This window comes from Gekko japonicus, unplaced genomic scaffold (genome assembly GCF_001447785.1).
Source record: "Gekko japonicus isolate JY-2015 unplaced genomic scaffold, Gekko_japonicus_V1.1 scaffold3632, whole genome shotgun sequence".
Taxonomy (NCBI): Eukaryota; Metazoa; Chordata; class Lepidosauria; order Squamata; family Gekkonidae; genus Gekko; species Gekko japonicus.
The window spans coordinates 98,951-117,923 of record NW_015171609.1 but is presented as its reverse complement, the minus strand read 5'-3'; the positions used below and the strand labels follow the sequence as shown (position 1 = coordinate 117,923).

Below are 18,973 nucleotides of genomic sequence, written 5' to 3'. Positions count from 1 at the left end.
CCCACACCATTCTGGCAACTAGAGAATCTAGGAAGCCCAATAAAATGGCTCCTCACCATTGCATAGTCCCCCGACAGGGTCCGAAATGACATTGAGACCTAGCATGGTGTAGTGGTCTGAGTGTCAAGACTAGGATGTGGGAGATCCAGGTTCAAATCTCCACTGAGCCACAAAGCTCATAGGGCTTGTCTTCTTCATTCAATGTAACCTACCTTGCAGGGTCATTGTTGAGAAGGAAAAATGGACAAGAGGGAACGATATATGTTACCCTGAGCTCCTTGAAGGAGAGATAGGATGAAAAAATATGCGATAGACGAGCTTTTGAGCTGTGAAGAATGTCACTGACCCCACTAATATGGTTCTTAGATCCAGATGTTTTAGGTATGTTCAAGGACAGTGGCTCCAATGTCTTTGCATGCAAATTATGAAACTCCCCTGGGAAATCGCAGCCGGTCTCTGTTTCTTCGGGGTCGAGATTCTGCACCATCAGTTGCTGCTGTCAGGCAACTATAATTTTGCAAACTGAAACCTCCTTCTTCAGCTTGCTTCCATCTGGTTTCCTGGTGACCTGGACATAAACTGGGTGATTTTTGTTCCCTGCTAATCATGTTGCATACTGTGCCCTACTGCTAGAGTACAGCAGAGAGAAATTCTTCTTCCTCTCCCATCATACTAAAGCTCAGGGTCAGCCCCCCCCCCCCAATTCGCAGCAGATCCCATGATGGACAAAAGTGCTTCTTCATACGATATGTAATCAGCCAATAGAGTTCACTGCCATGAGAGATGGTGATGGCCATTTGCTTAGAGCTTAACTAGACCATATGTTACTTCATGAGCCAGGAGTCCCACCTTGAGTCCCAATGAGAAAGGTAGACTATAAATAACATAAATAGAACATAAATGTGCAGCTTCACCCCAAAGGGGCAAGTAATGCCCACTGGAGGCAATTTCATGGGTAGGACAGCCAAAGCCCTTCCGCTCCCCTGTGCAAAGGTCCTGATACAATCAGGCCCCAGAGCACATCAGAAGTTGGGTCCCTCCACTGCACATCTGACTCTTAGAAGGCCCAAGCTGAGGAAACCCTGACCTGACTTAGGAAGAAACGTGTCATCTAGTTTGGTCCTTATATGATTCGGAATAAGGACTCAACAAACTCATGCAGGGTAGACCTACCAGAGACTATTAGTCAGGACTGCAAAATGGGACCTGCATGTTCAGAGGCAGTGGCTCTCAGAAAACCAGTTGCAGGGAAGAAGGACCAGGGAAAGGGTTTTGCCTATCTGCAGACTTCCCAGCGGTGTCTTTTGTTGGAAACAGAATGCTGGACTAGGCTGACCCCAGGTCTAATCAGCCTCTTAGGGAGCTTACAGTGGGGCAACTGCAAGTGCATGGATTTTCCTTCTTGGGTAGCTATTTGGGCACCTGCTGTACCCAGCGGACCTCAAGGCTAGAAGGGGGGAAGAACAGCAGACAAACTGCGGGGAGAAGCAGCAAGTTAATTCACAGCGCCCTCTACTGGCTGGTGTGTGAAACAAAGACCTCCTGTTAGATGGCTCCCTATAACAGCTGTTTTGTTATAGCTCTCTTTATCCTAGGTGTAATTTTTAAAAAAACAAAACAGATTGGATCAATGAAGCCTAACCAAACAGACCAGCAGCACTATTTGGACTTCTTTAACCACCGTGTGGACAGAGAGAGTTATAGCTCTTAAGCTTCTGAGAGTCAAAGCTACCTTTGTCAGGGAGATTAACCACGACCACAAAACCCGGAAAATCTACAGCAACTAATGAACTCTGGCCATGAAAGCCTTTGACAACATATTAAGCTGAGATAGCTGGCCCAACATAACCCAGCAACTTTCCAGGACAGAGTAAGGATTCAAAACTGGGTCTCCTGTGTTGGACATGACTGATTATTACGATTCTTTCTCCTCTTCTCCTTTACAAAGTCTTTTCCCCAAATTATTCAATTTATTACTCCTTTCCCCATTTAACATTTTCATATAATGCAGTCCTGCCCCCTTCCATTCCAAGAACCATTGCAAGGTGAACTATCTATTTCAAATGATAAATAACCAAACAATTATTAATTTTCTGAAGTAACTGTAAAACTAAACCTGAAAAGCTATTATGCGAAAAAGGAAACTTTCATCTGGGTTGTAAATATTAAGACCAGCAAGAATGACCTTTTTTGTAGAAAACCATGATTTAAATCGAGTCTTACTGAGGGGGGAGAAAGCCCCAGACTCATGGAGACAAACAGAAATAATAGTAATCATGAAACCAGGTAAAGACCTGGAAGAAGTAGGTTCATACCGTCCCATTAGTCTCCTTAATCAAGATTATAAGATCTTTGCTAAAATCTTGGCAAACAGAGTAAAGAACATCATACCTAATATAATAAAAGAAGATCAATATGGGTTTATTAAGGGGAGGGATATTGCTCATCCGATTAGGAACATAATAAACGTACTGCAACATGGTCAACAAAAAAAATTAGTCCTCCTAAAACTGGATGTCTATAAAGCTTTCGATACCCTCTCTCAGGGATTTTTGTGGCAGGTTATGCGAAAGTACAAGATGGGAGATAATTTTAGAAAAGCAATCCAGGAAATATATAGAGATGGGAAAGCAGTGGTTAAGGTTAACAATGACAAATCACAAACATTTCAGATTCAGAGAGGAGTTCGACAGGGCTGCCCACTCTCACCACTTCTATTTACCATAGCGATAGAACAGCTAGCTGAGAGAATAAGAAATAGTGTAAGGATAAATGGTCTCAAAGCAAAGAAGGAAGAAATGAAAATTAATTTATTTGCAGATGACATTATAGTGGTTATGTCAAATCCCCAAGAAGCGATGAAAGAGATTAAAATTATACTAGAGGATTATGAGTGTTTCTCAGGTTTAAAAGTAAATATGGCCAAATCAGAAATCATGTACCTTAATGTGAATAAAGAAGAAAAAAAAGAAGTAAACAAAATTACAAGTATCGGTATGGGAACTAAAAGGTTTAAATACTTAGGGATAGTGATACAAAAAAAGATTGATAGAATCGCGGAAAGTAACTACAACATAATATGGAAGAAAATAGAAAAAGATATGAGAAAATGGAAAAACAAAACGCTAGGGCTCTCCACTAGAATTAGAAGTGTTAAAATGTTCTGGCTACCCAAATTAATATATTTATTTCAGGCGATACCACTAGAAGCACACAGTAAAAAGCTAGAACAATGGAACAGAGTGATTAGAGAATGGGTATTTGGGAGCAAGAAGTACAGAACCCAAAAGAGATTGATATATAGTCCCAAAGGGGAGCTAGGGTGGGGAGTCCCGGAGCTTAACAGCTATTATGAAGCCTTCCAAATAAAGTCCCTATTAGAAATAGGCGAAGGGGAAGAGCAAAAATGGGTTAGATTTGAGAACGAGATCAATAATCACATTGGCTGCTGGGGGCCTCTTTGCAAAGTCACAAAAATAGACCTCAAACTAACCAAAGGTCCCAGACATGCAGCCTTAGAAGCGTGGAATAAGTGGCAGGAGTTATGGCTAAGAAAAACTTCAAGCTGGGCACCATTAAAATCTATAAACAAGGATATAACAGGTAACGAATGGTGGGAATGGCTAAAAGCTAAAGGGTATTATAGGATGAAAGATATGTTTAGAGGAGGCAATCTAAAACCCATACAGGAGATAATAGAAGAGGTGGGCAACCAACATTGGTTAAGAATAACTGGCCTGTATAGTAAGGTTAAAAAGATAAAGGAAAAAGAGAAATGTTGGCTAGAGGAACCAATAGAAACATTATACAAAGAGATGCAAAAGTCAAAACAAGGGCTAGCAGGGAAAATTTACAAGGAAATGACATCAAATGTAGATAAGTCAATATTGTATTTACAAAACACTTGGGTGTTTAAAGCCATGATACTAGCAGGCAAAGCAGTAATAGCTCTAGGCTGGAAGAACAAAAATAAATGGACAGTAGAAATCTGGCATAATTATTTGTTTGATCTCATACAGTCCGACATAATCGAAAAACTGGAACGTAAGGCCACATGGAAAGACAAGACTACGGAGATCACGATGAAGTGGAAGACGTACCTGGAATGGATACCGACAGAAGGAAGAAAAGACATTCAGAGCAAGATTCGGACTTTGTGCCCGTGGCTGGGAATATAGGACTAAAGCACCGGGATAGCATAGGAGGGAGGGGGGAGGGGGGAGGGAAAAAACTATTATGAAAACGCATGGTTAAAAGATAATATGTAAAATTTGTGTAAAACAATTTTAAAAATAAATATTTTTTAAAAAAACCGAGTCTTACTGATTGGGAGAGAGTTCCAAAGTTTGGGTGCCACAACTGAGAAGGCCCTTTCTTGGGTTTCCACCTGTCTAGACTCAGATGGAGGGTGCATCTGAAGATTACCATAGTGGTCATGTAAAACAATTTTAAAAATAAATATTTTTTAAAAAAACCGAGTCTTACTGATTGGGAGAGAGTTCCAAAGTTTGGGTGCCACAACTGAGAAGGCCCTTTCTTGGGTTTCCACCTGTCTAGACTCAGATGGAGGGTGCATCTGAAGATTACCATAGTGGTCATGTTGGTTCATATGAAAGTAGCTAGTAGCTGCCACAAAATGTTTAACTCCCAGTGTTTGCCAGCAGCTACCCCTCCGCTAGGAAGGCATTTAACCCATCCTCTACAAACACCTATTCCTTAGCCACGGGAATCATTCCTCAGGTCCCTACTGGTAGAGTAACGTCCTCCTTCCCCAACTACCCCTTTCTCTTGCATGCTGCAGAAATTTCTCTGTGAAACCACAGAGTCCAGATGTCACCGAGGAAATGGGGCTGTAGTCCAGAAAGACGTATGCCACAATGTATGGGTCAGGCTCAATTCACACATTTATCGGATCTGTTTTAATAACTTCTACTGGCTTCTAAATGTGCTTTAAACAGCTGCAAAAAACTGATAAAACACACTATCAAAAATTAGTAAAAACAAACCAGTAGAACCAACATAGTAAACTTCAGCTAGTCAGGAAATGTATAAATTGGTTAGCCTAAGGAATTCAACAATGAACAACTTACAAAACAGCCTCTGGAAATGATCACCATCAAAAATGGAGCCAGCAAATGCCTGCTGCAAGACAAGCTACTTTATGTATCTTATGGAATATAACAAGAGACACACTCCATGCCTCCCCTCTGATATGCAGCTCCATAGGGCAGTGGGCCACCACCAAAAGAGCCAGCGCTTTTTATGAGATGAGCCTTCCCAGGAGTGAACGCTTGGCAACTATTGCTGGTCTGCGCAGAGTTGGCAAGGGAGAGAACAATTCTACAAAGTGGCGGCAGAAAAACCTGCACCATTTCAGACCGCCTAGAAGCAGGGTTGCCAACTCTAGGTTGGGAAATTCCTGCAGATTTTGGGGGTGGAGCCTGTCAAGGGTGGGGCTTAGGGAGGGACCTCAAATGCCGTAGTGTTCACACTCCAAAGCAGCCATTTTCTCCAGGGGAACTTATATTTGTTGTCTGGAGATGAGTTGTAATTCCGGGGGATCTTCAGGTCCCACCTGGAGACTGGCAACACTACATAGAAGAACCCGTTTTGGAAAGCTCTGTGTTACAAAAGCAAACTACCGTGCTGAATCTAGAAAGACAGCACAGCACAGCACAGGAGAAAGTAAACGAGTACACGTTGGTAACAAAGAGTACCGGTTTAAAAAGTGGCTGATGTGCTCCCTACCTCCCGTCTTCTGCTTCACTCCCACCCCATACCAATAAGAAATGTAGGTTACACTGAGTTTACAATTTGTATGCTACTATCCTACTTAAGTGTATTTGACTATTTCATACTGATAATTGATGATTGCACATGAAAATTTGGAACAAAAATGTTATTTAAAAAAAATGTAGGTTACTTTTACCATCGATTGCCGTCCAGCAAGCAAAGACAGGTAGACACACCCTTTCTTTCTCCTGCTCTACTTATACGGACTCTTTTATAACACACGGAAACGTTCAAAGGCGGAACCCACAGTCTGTAGCTAGAAGTGAAGCCATGCGTCCCACCAGCTCATTCCCCTCCTGGTGCGCGCGAGCCAGGCCTTTAAGCCCCCCCTCCCCGGACTCTTCACCGGTCGCCTCAACAAACGAACAGGGCTGGACCACTGCCCCCTGTATATTGAAGGCCGTCCAACTTGGTAACACTGTAAGCTAGTGTAAGCCTTTCACATATATTTGCCCCTGAACTGCAACAACGTGAGTTGAAATGACAACTGGGGAGATTTAGATTCATTGAAGGCCACAATGTGTAGTTTCTATATTTTCCTCTAATTTACTAATTTACTCAAAGGAAGTTCCATAGGAAGATTGATTGTTGTTGTACTTACATCTGTTGGTTCCCTTGAACGTTTGTGAATGTACACCAATATCTTGTGTAGTTTTTTTTTAGGGTCACTGGAGATTAAGATTGAAGTTTACTGTATGTGAAAACTTCTTAAATAAGAAGTATGAGTTTGTGCATATTTCTATCTCCTGCTGTGTCAGTGGCAAATAAAAAGTAATACTGAAAACCAGAAGTTATTTGACAATACCATCATACAACAGACATCCACCACTTTCCCCTATTATATGCTTGTAAAATATACGAAACATGCACTCAAATATGCAAGGGAAACTGAACTCAGTAACACTGTAAGCTAGTGTGAAGTGTCTGGAATACTGCAGTGAAAAAATCAAGAGAATATCTTGTTGAGAACACGAGAAAATGCAATTTAAAACACTTGTGAAAGTAGCTGGCAACTGCAGAGTTCAGGGATTGTTATGACTGGATGCGGTGACGTCACAGCCTGGTTGTACGGCCTTCAATCTACAGGGGGCAGTGGCTGGACTCTCTATACGGCGCACAAAGAATGACGATCCACTTAATCATCTGCGGAGGGGGGGGGGGAAGACCGTCTACCTTCTCCCCACTTCCGCCTGTAGTGACGCGCCAGGTGGTGCCCTTCGCGCCCCTTCCGCCTGATGTCACGTGACTCGGCGCTGTTCCCGCTCTCCCGCGGCTGCTTCCGTCTTTTGCGGCCGCGCGACCTTTGCCATTTGACCTCCTTTTCGCCTTAGCGACGACCTCGCCCCTTCGTCGGGCGTTGCCGGGATGGCGCGGCTAGGCTGCCGCTTCGTTTTGCGTTTCGGTCTCGCCAGCCTTCCCGTGCCGGCCGCCTCCGTGTACCGGACCTTGCGGCTGCCCGAGCCTCTGCCCTGGCCGGCGCTGAGGTGAGTGAGAGGGCGGGGGAGAGAGCGGACACCGCCCGGCTTTCAGCTCAGCCGCTCCCGTTCGGCCACCTGCTGCCTCCTCTCCCCAGCCCCTCGCGTGCTTGACCCGGGGAGACAAAAAGGGAGTCTTGCGGCGGGTCCTTATAAATGCACACAGGAGGAGAGGACTTTGTGAACAGGGTTCTTAAAGCACAGTCGCCATTCACAACTTGGGAGTAGACTGTAGCGCCTCTTCTCTCCCCACCCCCCACCCCTTACTTCACAGTGAACACACAAGACGCTGCCTTCTGCCGAAATATTGCCTGAAAGGCTGTAGCTCCTCAGGGTCGGGTTGATCAGAAAGATCTGGTAGCAGGTGAGGCAGAAGACCTCTGAGGCGCAGGCCGTGCCAGGTATTGAGCCTGGGATCTTCTGCATGCAAAGCAGATTCTCTACCTGTGAGCAGGAATTAATTCATTAAATTTTTAAAGGTGCTGTAAGACTCCTTTTTGTTTCATTGCGACTGAGATATCAGTGCTGGAATATCATGCCCCCCTTCTCTTTTCTTTAAACAGACCCCCCCCCCAACGTTTTGATCATTTTCGCTGCCTTGTGTAGCGATGAGAATGGACGAAATTGTGTATTTTATCACATCTTGTCCCTGATTCCTGTGGACACTTGCTCCATCTTTCTGGAGCATTAGACTTGCTTTATACTGTGTTATGATGCCATGGTGCATCAGTCAGATACAGCTACTCCTCCCTAGTAGTTTATTTTTGGTTCCTGTAGCTGTGTCTTTTGTGTGTGTGAAATCTAAAGGGCATGAAAGACTTATTCAATAACAATGCACATACTTGCATGGGCTTTCTTTTGTTGCAGACCACCAGTGCGCCAATTCTCTGCAAAGGCAAACTCCAAAACTGTTATTTCTGCCCTGGTCTCAAAAGCCAAATACATAAATGAGAAGTATGAAAGATTTTTGGAAAGGACATTCCCACGTTTCTATGTGCTCTATTCAACTTTTCTCAAAGGTAGGTGTTAACTAGAAGAAATTAACACCTAGCCAAAACCCTTGCACAGCTTTCATGATTTAAGCAGCGTGAGTATATGAACAAATCATTTATACAGACTGAATCAGAGCAAAATCATATGTGGAGAGCAGATCCCACATCTCCTTGTTTAGGTTACTAGAAGCTCTCTCCTAGTGATGTCTATGGTGTAATTCCTGGGTACACAATCTAATTTGAGAGTGGGGGTGGAAGGGAGAGAAATGAGAAACTGAGAAGTAAGGAAACTGATTCATACATACATAGCAATTATTTGGCAGAGACTGGAGGTGGCAGAATGGATTGCATCAGACTGCAGGTAGAGAATCATGGATCATTTTTAGAATGCTTTCTTATGTCTAACTCCCTACAAATAGGAAACCAGCATTGAAAACAAAGAGATGGAGTACAACTGTTCCCTCTGCTGTGCTATTTTTCTGTTTGTATGCAGGTATCTCTTACTTGTAGGAACATTCAAAGCCAGAATCAACCACCTGCTACCTGTAGTGTTGCAGTCTATTCCCCTACAAGGTTCCATCACCTCATTCCATTCCATGTGTGAAAGCTGGGATTCTTGGGAGAAATTTAGGATACAAATGGAATGCCATTTTTTTCTTGCAACAGTCTAGTGAAATAGGTTATTAGACTAAGTGAGTGGCATGCCCACAGCTACCAGTGAATTTCATAGGTCTTGAACTCAAGTTTTCAACTTGGAAATTAAACACTGGCCCCGGTCACACGGGCAGGAAACTGCAGAGGAGAAGCGTGGTTGTTTGCCCTGGGGCAAACTACTGCGCAGTTACGCGATCAGACCTCCTGTGGAGGTTCTGTGGAGGTACCGTGGAGGTTCCATGGGAAGGGAGAGGTGCCGATCACAGGACAAGCCGGCGCGCAACGAAGAAGTGCGCGCCGCGGCAAACTGTTTTTTATTTTTGTGTACATGACAAATGCGCATGCTCCGTTGGGTGCGCATGCGCATCCACAGAGACTTGGACAAAAAAACCCCACCTTATCAGACGCCCACCCTTGCCCCGCAGTTTCCGGAAACTAGTACCTCCAAGGTACTAGTTTTTTGCCACGCAGTTTCGGCTGGAAGCCTCGGTTGAGCCACGGGAGTGCTACGCTTCCCAGATGTGCTGGTGAGATCGCGCCCGGAAACTCCGGCTGTTTTCCGTCTCACTTGTGTGACTTCTGTTACGTGTGACCGCAGCCACTGTAGCCCAGTGGCTTACCTTTAGGGAGCATTTTCCTCATGGAGGTGTATATTGTGGAATCTCTGAGCCCAGAATCCCTGCATTGTTGTAGAAGATTGTAGGGCAAGTTGAACATATCCAACACTTTTCAATTACTGTGAGCTAAAAGGGAACAGCAGTGGATGCTACTATGTCAAGAGTTGTGGACAAGCTGCCTTTCAGAGACGCGTTTCTATCATTACCAAGCTTCTAGCTTTAGATTCTCAAGAACAGTTTAATAACAATGGCACTAATCCATGATTTCTCTGCTGCTTTCCGTAAGGCACCAGTTTTCTCCACTGATTTTTATAAGTCGCAACTGTACAGCAGCTAGCATGAGTGTCTTGTGGCGTCACCAAACAAGCACCTAAGGGTGATGACATTAAAGGGTCTTAGTGGACGAGGATGCAGTCAGACTAGGGCCACATTGTGAAGAACCATCAAAGTGTCAGAGTTTGGGCTCTCCACACCCATACCTACCTTTTCAACTGAAATCCTGGAAACTAGTGAAACCATGTGAAAAATGATGCAGTTAACTAAGGTTTTACAGATAGGAAAGTATGAGAGCTAAAGTAGGCCACAAAAATCAACTTGAGATAAGAGAATGAGGAAGACTGATCTTTTGGCATTGCGTCATGCATTCGTGCTGTGTATTTAAACAAAGGAAAGGTGAAAGGCTCAGGAAGGGCTTTGGCACAGACATCACAGAAAGAACATTTCTATAGATCTGAAAGTCTGTTTCTTCCATACAGGGATCCGGGTATTCTATACAGAGGTAAAAGACATAAGAAGAATAAAGGCCAACATGGCACACAAAAACATCCAGTTTTATCAGCTTCCATACAGGGAGATGGAGAGACTAAGGCAGGTAGGCTTTGATATGGGACCTGCTGTTCCTAGCAGAATTCCAGAGACCAATGTTTGACCTGTACTCTTCCTGGTGATTTCCATGTGCTCTGTAGTTCTCACATGTGGGCAAAGGCTTCTGTTTTTCTGCATGAGAAATCCTGCTTAACTACCCCCATTTGTATTGCAAAGGAGTCCTACAAGTGAATCGGGGCTGTACTGGATGCTAGCTGGCTTTTGTTTGGTACAGATAACAGTTTTCTGCTGTTAGTACTATTCTGAGATGGCCCAGTTAGACTGTCATCCCGTATGCCCCTGTTTTGCAGGCAGGGATAATTGTGCTGGTCTTCTGGATCCCAGGCTGACTTCACTGAGTTCTGCCTGCTTCAACAAACTGACTAAGGCCCCGGTCACACAGGCCGAATATCGCAGGGGGGAGGCGTGGCTAATTGCCCCGGAGGAATCTAACGTGTGGCCGCCCGAGCACACGTCCCAGTCGAGGTCCCGTGGTAAGGGGGGAGATGCCGACCAGACGGGTATCCTGCAGCGCAGCACAGAAGCCGCGCGGCGCGATCGCACTAGCAATCGCTCTTTGTGCGCATGCGCTGTTGGGCACTGTTGCGCAACCTACGGAGACTTGGGAGACAAAAAACGCCTTGTGTGCGACTAACAGCAGCAGCGGGCGGTGGATGCCACGTAAGTCCACCGGAAATGCGATCAGATGCCCGCCCTTGCCCTGCGGTTTCCGGAAACTAGTACCTCGGAGGTACTAGTTTTTTACTCCGCATCTTCGGCGGGAAGCCTCGGGTTAGCCAGGGGAGCTCTATGCTTCCCAGATGTTGCGGTGTGATCACGCCCGGAAAATCCGCCTACCATCCGTATCGTCAGCGCGGCAAATGCTCCGTGTGAACACAGCCTAAACTTCTTGTGGGAAAATACAGCGTCTCACTTTCCTCCCACTTCTCTGCATTTATTCCTTCTCATTGATAGCTGTATTGGTGCCAATAAAGAAAATAATTGCATGGACAAGCTTGCTCTCTGCTATTTCAGTAGCCCACCTAACATGCTTGCATAATCTCTCAGGCCCATGGGCAATGACTCTCTTCACTATCCAACACCCACATTCCTAGGAGCCCCACTGAGTAGAGGGAAGTAGGACGCTGAGGATTAGGAATACACTGTCCATCACAAGTATAAACAACTAGGCACATCTACCCAAACCAAAGTCTGTAGAAACATAACCCACAGCATTTCTCGTTATGGGGGTCACAACCCTGCAAGCCTTTCCTTGTGCTGTTTACACACACAGGTTATAACACAGTAGACATAGCACACTAAGGGATCTATAATCTTTAGTAGCTCTACTCAGAGATAAGTCAGTTATTCAGTGGGGCTCACTCCTGGGAAAGTGCCCTTAGGAATGTAGCCTAGAGTAAGTCACAGGCAGTGTTCCCTCTAAGCTAAGTTCGTGTGAGCTAGCTCACAGTTTTTTAGCCTCTGACTCACACATTTTTGCCTTAGCTGAGGAAGGATGGCTCCAGGGCAAATTATGCAGTAGGCAAATCACTTGCTCAGCTTTAATTCCAGTAGCTCACAAAGTAGAATATTCGCTCACAAGAGTCCACAGCTTAGAGAGAGCATTGGTCACAGGTACATAGCTGTCACTTTTTTACCACCAGTCTATCTCGGTGCTTGCTCTTTACTAGAGATTTTAACGCTTCTGCAGTAAGGAGGGAGTTCTTTTTTGTGGGGATACAAAAACCCAGCCTTGCTGTTTTGAGAAGCAGTTTCCAATTGGAATGCCAGTGAAACTACAACCGCTAGCTTGCCTCCAGGCACTTAAAAGTGACAGCCAGTGGCAGGCTAGGCAGCAGCTGCCTTCTACACCACTGCCCCATCAGTCCCTTCACCTGCTCATCAGCTCTCCTGGTTGCTATAGCTACATGGATTGCACCTTGCAGCCATACTAATCGTGTTTTGTGTGTTTAGTTTCGCAGAGATCTGATCAAGGCCATTCCTATTGGGATTCTCGCAATTCCACCCTTTGCTAACTACCTGGTTCTTTTGCTCATGTAAGTATATGTTTTGTGCCTGTTTACATGGAGAGTCCACATAGTTTATGGTGAAAGTGTAGCAGTTTAATTTGGCCCTGTCACTCAGCAGGCATGGCATTTGTCATAAGTGGTTCGTGGTTTCTTTGCTCATCAGCTGCTAAGTGCTCTTCCTAGCTCATTGATGAGGACACTGTTACAGTACAGCTCTGTGCTTTAGCTGCTACAAAAATAGATCAAAGAAGAACATACCTTTTGAATCAGAAACCTGCACTTTCTCTGCTTGTGGGCTCTGAGGCAGAATTCTGTATTTTTGCTTTATGCCCTGGTATCTGTGGCATGAAAAGATTTTTGGTTAGCTCCTGTAGAATGTGTGTGTACAGCTGTCAGCCACCCACTTTGGAAACTTTCTTTCAGCACTGTTTTCAGAAGAACACTTAAACTGCTTTTCTAAATCCCTGGAATTTAAAAAACAAAACAGATGATTAAAAAAATGAGTCTATATAGATATAAGGAGGGGAAGCTTAAATTCTATTTGGTGCCTTCTGTTCTAGGACACAATCCCTTTATAACTTTCTTACACACAGTTTAAAGACAGATTTTATACATAACTGATATTAAATGCACCTGGCTCTGAAATAAAGCATTGTGTGGGAGATAACACCAGAAGGAAAGACAACTCAATATGTAAGATTCAACCCAAATTCAAGGCAGAAATCGTTCCTTGATTCCATAGGAAGGATTGATATATTCCCAGAAGACATTTTAGAAACTGTCCCTTTTCTAGTTATTTAAAATATAATTTATTCACTTCTAATAATCTTCACTGTCTTTATACAGCCAATTTTTTTACATAGTGGCAGCTTTGGATTTTTCCAACTGTTTTTTGTTAAATTTAAGTCTAGCTACAATACCACTTGCTAGCAAGACAGGAGTATTTTGAAGCAGCCCCCTCCTTTGTATCACCAAAACAACATCTTAATTTTGTCATCTATTATGGTTAATTTTACAATCTATTATGGTCAAATCATATAACTGCCATACATAAGACGTAATTCCCATTTTGTAGAGAACCTAAAGATGAGTTGTTCAATCAATCCAATGAGTCTGTGGCTGAAGAGCTTCCATTTCTCTGGCCTGTGACTGCAGCACAGAGGAAGCTGTATTTTGTGTGGTGCTGTGTTATCTACACAAGTGTAAAAAAAATTTTAAAAAGCAATTGCTATTGGGCAAAGAATTCACCATCCTAAGAACTACAGCTTGCATTTTTTAAAAATAAAAATAAAAGCATGTGTTAGCATTCTGGACCATGAAGGTAGTTTGAGAACATGAGAGCAAGGTCTGATTCTCCCGGGGAGTGGGGGAGGCTCAGTGGCATTTCCACAGACCAAGGCTTCAGTTTCTGCAAAGCTGTTTGTCCCTCCCTTGACTAGATGGAGCAGAATACATTGCATAGAACACACACACTTGAGTAGTTAAAAGCTGCAGGATTCACTTCTTTTTGGTGCAAAATTTAACTTGTCTTGACACCTAAAAATTTTTGATATGCCTTTATGGTGTTTATCAGTGCACAGTACAGATAGCCCTGGGCAGGTATGTACCCTTACTGCATCTTAGCTGGGAATTATGCCACTTCTTCTGAAAGGTTTCTCCTTCCCAAGGTATCTGTTCCCAAGACAACTCTTGGTACGCCATTTTTGGACTCCCAAACAACAACTTGAGTTTCTGGATGCGTATCACAGTACAAGGAAGGAGGCATATGCCGAAGTGGTTGATGACCTAATGCACCTGTCTCATTCCCTAGCTGATCCACAGCTTCGAAAACGAATGCTACATCTCTGCAGAAAGGTATATAATCCTAAAATAAAATCACCAGGCAGGCAGGGAGACAGTTGTGTGGGTCTTTAGGTATCCAACTTGCTCTTTTGACTCATATTGCAAGATGGCTTATCCTTTGCACAGTCATAGTCATCTTACCAGTATAACCTTATGAAAGTTCACTGAGATGATTTTAAAAACTATCATTAATTAAGACCTGAACTGCACACTAACCACCCTGGAGATACAGGGCTGGATCAAGTGCAAGGACTATACAAGGTCCACACAAGGATCACCAATCTTTATGGCTTTTTCCTACCTTCTAGCAACTTCTTCCAGACTCACAAAACCCACATGTAGTAACAGCCACATGGGTTGGGAGTGGGAAAGGAGGCGAAATTGCTCCTTTCTTCCTCTTCCGTCAGCAGAACTCCAGTCATGCAAGACAGAGGAGAAAGTTGATATTGTCTCCTTTCCCCTTCCCCACTGAAGAAATAAACGTGTTTTGGAGAGTACAGTGGGCTGGCAGAGGAGCATTCCATTCTGCTTGGAGAAAGGCCTTCTGTCAATCGAGAAAGCCAAGGCACAGTGGTAGAGCATCTGCTTGGCATGCCAGGAGACCACAGCTTCAATCCCCAGCATCTCCAGTAAAAAGGATTTTATAGTAGGTGATGTGGAAGACCTCTATCTGTGACCATGGACAGCTGCTGCCAGTTTTGAGTAGAGAACACTGATCTTCACAGGCCAAGGATCTGATTTGGTAAAAGGCAGCTTCACGTATTCAACCACCTTCAGATCCAACCCAAGCGTTGGTGGATGCTCTAGCTCCCTGGCCCAGCAACTCCCCCTCTCCTCCCCCCGGTAAAGGTGTGAAGCAGGGCAGATTGAGAGAATATCCCTGCACACAGTGATCAGGACAAGAGGGAGTTCTCTCTTGCTGCTGGCATGAAAATAATGTATACTCCAGTTAGACACCGATTAGCAGGATACATTTTGTGTGCAGGGTCTTGTATGGACCTCAGCAGATGTCTCTTGCGTCTTCCTCTGTTCTTGGAAGACATTTAAAAGCTTGTCCACACTAAGCTCTTATCTTCTTCAAGGTGCAGGAAGGATCCCACCCAGATGTAATAGAACTTAAAGCCGTGAGGACATTATTTGACGGGCATCCCTTTAGCATCCAAAAGCTCAGTGTTCAACAAGTGGTAAGTGCCATTAAAAATGACATCATAATGGCAGCCCCCTTTATGAACGTATTATCCATCCTTTGGCCTTACTGTATTTCCACTTGGTCCTCAACTGACAGTCTCAAGGAGCTATAGATATGGCCCATGGCATCGTAGTGACTATTAGACCTTACCACTGTGGGTTTATGCTGCCTGGGTTTATTTGGGAAGGGGGGGGGAGAGGAAGGATGAATTACCTTCGCACCAAATTTTGGTCTGGGAAACAGGATGGTTTTGAAGCATTTGTGGACTTCCTTATTTCTCTTCAGAAAGTTCTAAGTCGCATTCTGTTCCTGACACCTCGCTTGCCACCTTTCATCCTAAGATACCGCCTGCGGACTCACCTGTTAGAACTGTCCCACCTGGACCGAGCCATGCTGAAACTGGGAGTGAGAGAGCTGTCGGATGAGGAAGCGCAAGTGGTGAGACGGAATTTTATGGCCCAGTAGGAGAGCTACACAATAGTGTCCCCTGTTGGCTGAGAAGTGATCATACCTTGCCAGTTTCGCCCCATCCATTTACTATAAATCTTTCCCAACAGAAAGGGGAGGGGGAACACGGTAATGAAAATATTTCATTTAAATGATTTTTTTGCCTGTCAACCCACAGCCACTTTAGTGTGACCCCGTAGGGTTTTCAAGGCAACATTCAGTGATGGTTTGTCATTGCCTGCCTCTGCATAGCAACCCTGATATTCCTTGGCAGTCTCTCATCCAAGTACTAACCAAGGCTGACCGTGTTTAGCTTCCAAGATTTCATGAGATCAGGCTAGCTTGGGCTATCCAGGTCAGGGCATTTAAATAATATAAATATCACCAACTAATATTAGGTATGGGATGCAGATGCCAATGAGAACAGCTCATACAATCAAATGAAGAATAGTTAACACACTTTGGAATGCTGCTATACTTTCCCCTTTTGTAAAAATGTTAGGAGTCCTGATCCAGAGAGATGTATGGAAAGATCTATGCACGCAGCAGTGCTTTTCATTTTTTACCTGAGCTTCTGGATTTCAACAGCAGCTCCTCAAGAACATAAGTGGATCAAAGTTTGTTTCTTGATGCCCTCAAGATCCTGAATGTCTGCAACTCTGAACAGCAAGTACTCTAAGGCCATGCATATCCTGTTATGGACTGTTGCTTACCTGCTCTCTCATTGTCACATGGCCTATTTAAGAAAGGTTAAAAATTGGCAGACTGGGGTGACAAAAAACAACAATTCTTAAACCAGTTCCTGTGTTAGGATGTACAGCCAGCAGAGCATGGTACCTGACTTCCAAACTGAGGCATCTTTTTGAGTGCAACAGTATGCTTTTTGAATCTTTTGCAGGCTTGTTATACCCGGGGCTTGAATTCTGTCCGTTTCAGCCCATTACAGTGCAGGCTGTGGCTAGACCAGTGGCTGGAACTATCTTGCTCACTGAAAGGTAAGACTGAATGTAGTTGGCCAAGGGAGCTTCTGTTACGAATATTCTCACTCACACAGCCAAACTGGGAAAAGTTGGGTTCTGCTCTCCTGCTCTGGTGGTATTCACAACCCAACCACTGGCCTCTGTTGTTCCTGTCAACTTCTGCTCACACCTTCCCTCCCGTAGCAAGGTAGAGGCTCTTCCCTCATCAGTGTGCAAAGGCTACTGTCTCTTCACAGTTCCCAGTTCAACCTCTCATCAGTGGAAACCTTCTAAAGAGCTAGTATGATGACAGACTGTGAGCCAGCATCTGTGGCAATGAACATGCCGCTGGGGAAGTTGCAGAACCTTAGAACTGACCCCTCGACTGCAGGTCAGATGCAGGTTAAAATCGCAAATGAGCGCCAAGATTCTTCAGGGCTGCATGCTTGTGCTTTTTAAATTAACATTTCTAGTGTATCCCTCTTCAGACCAAAAACTTGACACGTGGCTAAAATATGGCAACATTCAGAGGTGAAGGAGGGAATTAATTTGGTCAGGTGGGGTTTCAGTACCCAGAATAGCCTTCTTTGCCATGGCTGCCACTCTTTTCACTTGACCCCAGAGAGCACTTTCAATCTCAGGACAAGAAGTGTTTTTGTGAAGCCACGGCAGGGATTTGCAGAGATGCCTCAAGGCTAGCAAATAGATTTGGCAGGAGAATTTGGGGGAGAGGTGAGTGGATTGAGGCATGACTAAGCCCAAGGCTAAGGAAGAAATCAGCAGCTGAGGGAGGAGTGCCTAAGGAATGAAAGAAAACACGAGGAGCACTGTCTCAACCCTTGGGTTGTAATCAGAACACAGTGTTCAAAGGCACAGGAACATGGCTGAAGTCTCAGTTTCAGTGGTCATCTGGTCTTTTTTATACCTCAAAGGCCCCCAGGAACCCAAAAGGCAGTCTGTTACAGCCATCTCTCTTTCTCTGCAAGTACAATAGATAACTACAGCAACCACGATACTGTCTTGTCTTTCAGAAACTGAAGCATCACTCTTGGCCCATGGCATGGTCTTACTTTCCACCAACTACCTCTCTTCCTCCAAGGGCTGACCAATGTGCAGTTCCCTCCTGGACCACTTCTGAAGAAATGCTGTGACAGTGACTCTTGGGCTACAGCAGGCGGAAAAATGGAACGGAGGTTTTGCTTGCCCCAGAGAGGATGGCAGGAGTCCAGCAGGAGAGGTCATTCCTCCTCTAGAGGCTAATAATCCTGTTCAAAGCACTAAGGATGAGTGAGATCTTTCGCTCTGATCTTCAGAGAAAAGAGACAACCTGCAAGCATCATGGAGATGTCTCCACAAGAAATGTAAATTCCACAAGGCCTGCTGGCCTGGCTCAGCAGTGACAGACTAAGCTCAAATTCCATGCTTGTTACCACTGCTTATCTACAGTGAGAAGGAGCTCTTGAATGCCACCAAAAGAACCGATTTCCTCAAACCCTGGCACTTACCTGATTCTTTGGAGAAGAGCTTTTGTGCTGCCTCTCACCCCCTAAAATAAGAAAAAGTTAAATTATGGGTGGTAGCTCAGTGAACCATTCCCGAGTTGTTACAGTATGCTGCAAGAGCATAATCAAAGCCTGGTTATTAGTTCTTTCCTTCAGAACTATACCGTTCTATTTAAAATCCTAATAAGTGCTTAAACTGTGGCACTTCTGCTGGACAGATGTGTTGGCTTTCAGAGACATCATTAGAAAATGCAAGCTGGAGTTATAGGGAAGCTGGGGATTTCCAGCCTGTGATGGCTACCTCTTTTGCAGAACAGGTTATGAAGTGGTTCCATCCCTTTTCTGCGCTTGTCTTAAATGCTACCATAAAACTTAAGGAAAAAGTATTATATACTCAGCCCAAAGCAAAAATCCCTTGGTTAAATCAAACTTCTTTTTTAAAAAAAACCCCCAACCCTTTAAGCAGCTGGAATTCCGGCCAAGGCCGCCTAAATATAAATATTCCCCGCCCCACCTTCTTTAGTGGTTGAACTCAAATGCACGATAGTGAATGCATTGTATTGTGATCTGAGAATATTCCATTAATGATGGCTAATAAAGAAAATCTCA

The 18,973-nt window shown here is 44.3% G+C and overlaps 1 protein-coding gene across 1 annotated transcript; it reads left to right on the top strand.

The window, feature by feature from the left end:
- The first annotated feature begins 7,058 nt into the window (after positions 1 to 7,058).
- LETMD1 (LETM1 domain containing 1) lies at positions 7,059 to 18,973 on the top strand. Its single transcript, XM_015419924.1, has 9 exons — positions 7,059 to 7,277; positions 8,136 to 8,287; positions 10,287 to 10,402; positions 12,370 to 12,452; positions 14,093 to 14,279; positions 15,350 to 15,451; positions 15,742 to 15,894; positions 16,802 to 16,898; positions 17,894 to 18,973. Exons 1-9 carry the CDS (start codon positions 7,159 to 7,161, stop codon positions 17,965 to 17,967), a joined length of 1,083 nt encoding a protein of 360 aa, XP_015275410.1. The 5' UTR covers positions 7,059 to 7,158; the 3' UTR covers positions 17,968 to 18,973.

What these genes read in the sequence shown, in the direction of transcription:
- LETMD1 (XM_015419924.1), top strand. Translation starts at nt 7,159, where the DNA reads ATGGCGCGGCTAGGCTGCCGCTTCGTTTTGCGTTTCGGTCTCGCCAGC. An exon ending in TGCTACATCTCTGCAGAAAG is followed by an intron (nt 14,280 to 15,349) that starts GTATATAATCCT and finishes ATCTTCTTCAAG; the next exon opens with GTGCAGGAAGGATCCCACCC. An exon ending in AGCTCAGTGTTCAACAAGTG is followed by an intron (nt 15,452 to 15,741) that starts GTAAGTGCCATT and finishes ATTTCTCTTCAG; the next exon opens with AAAGTTCTAAGTCGCATTCT.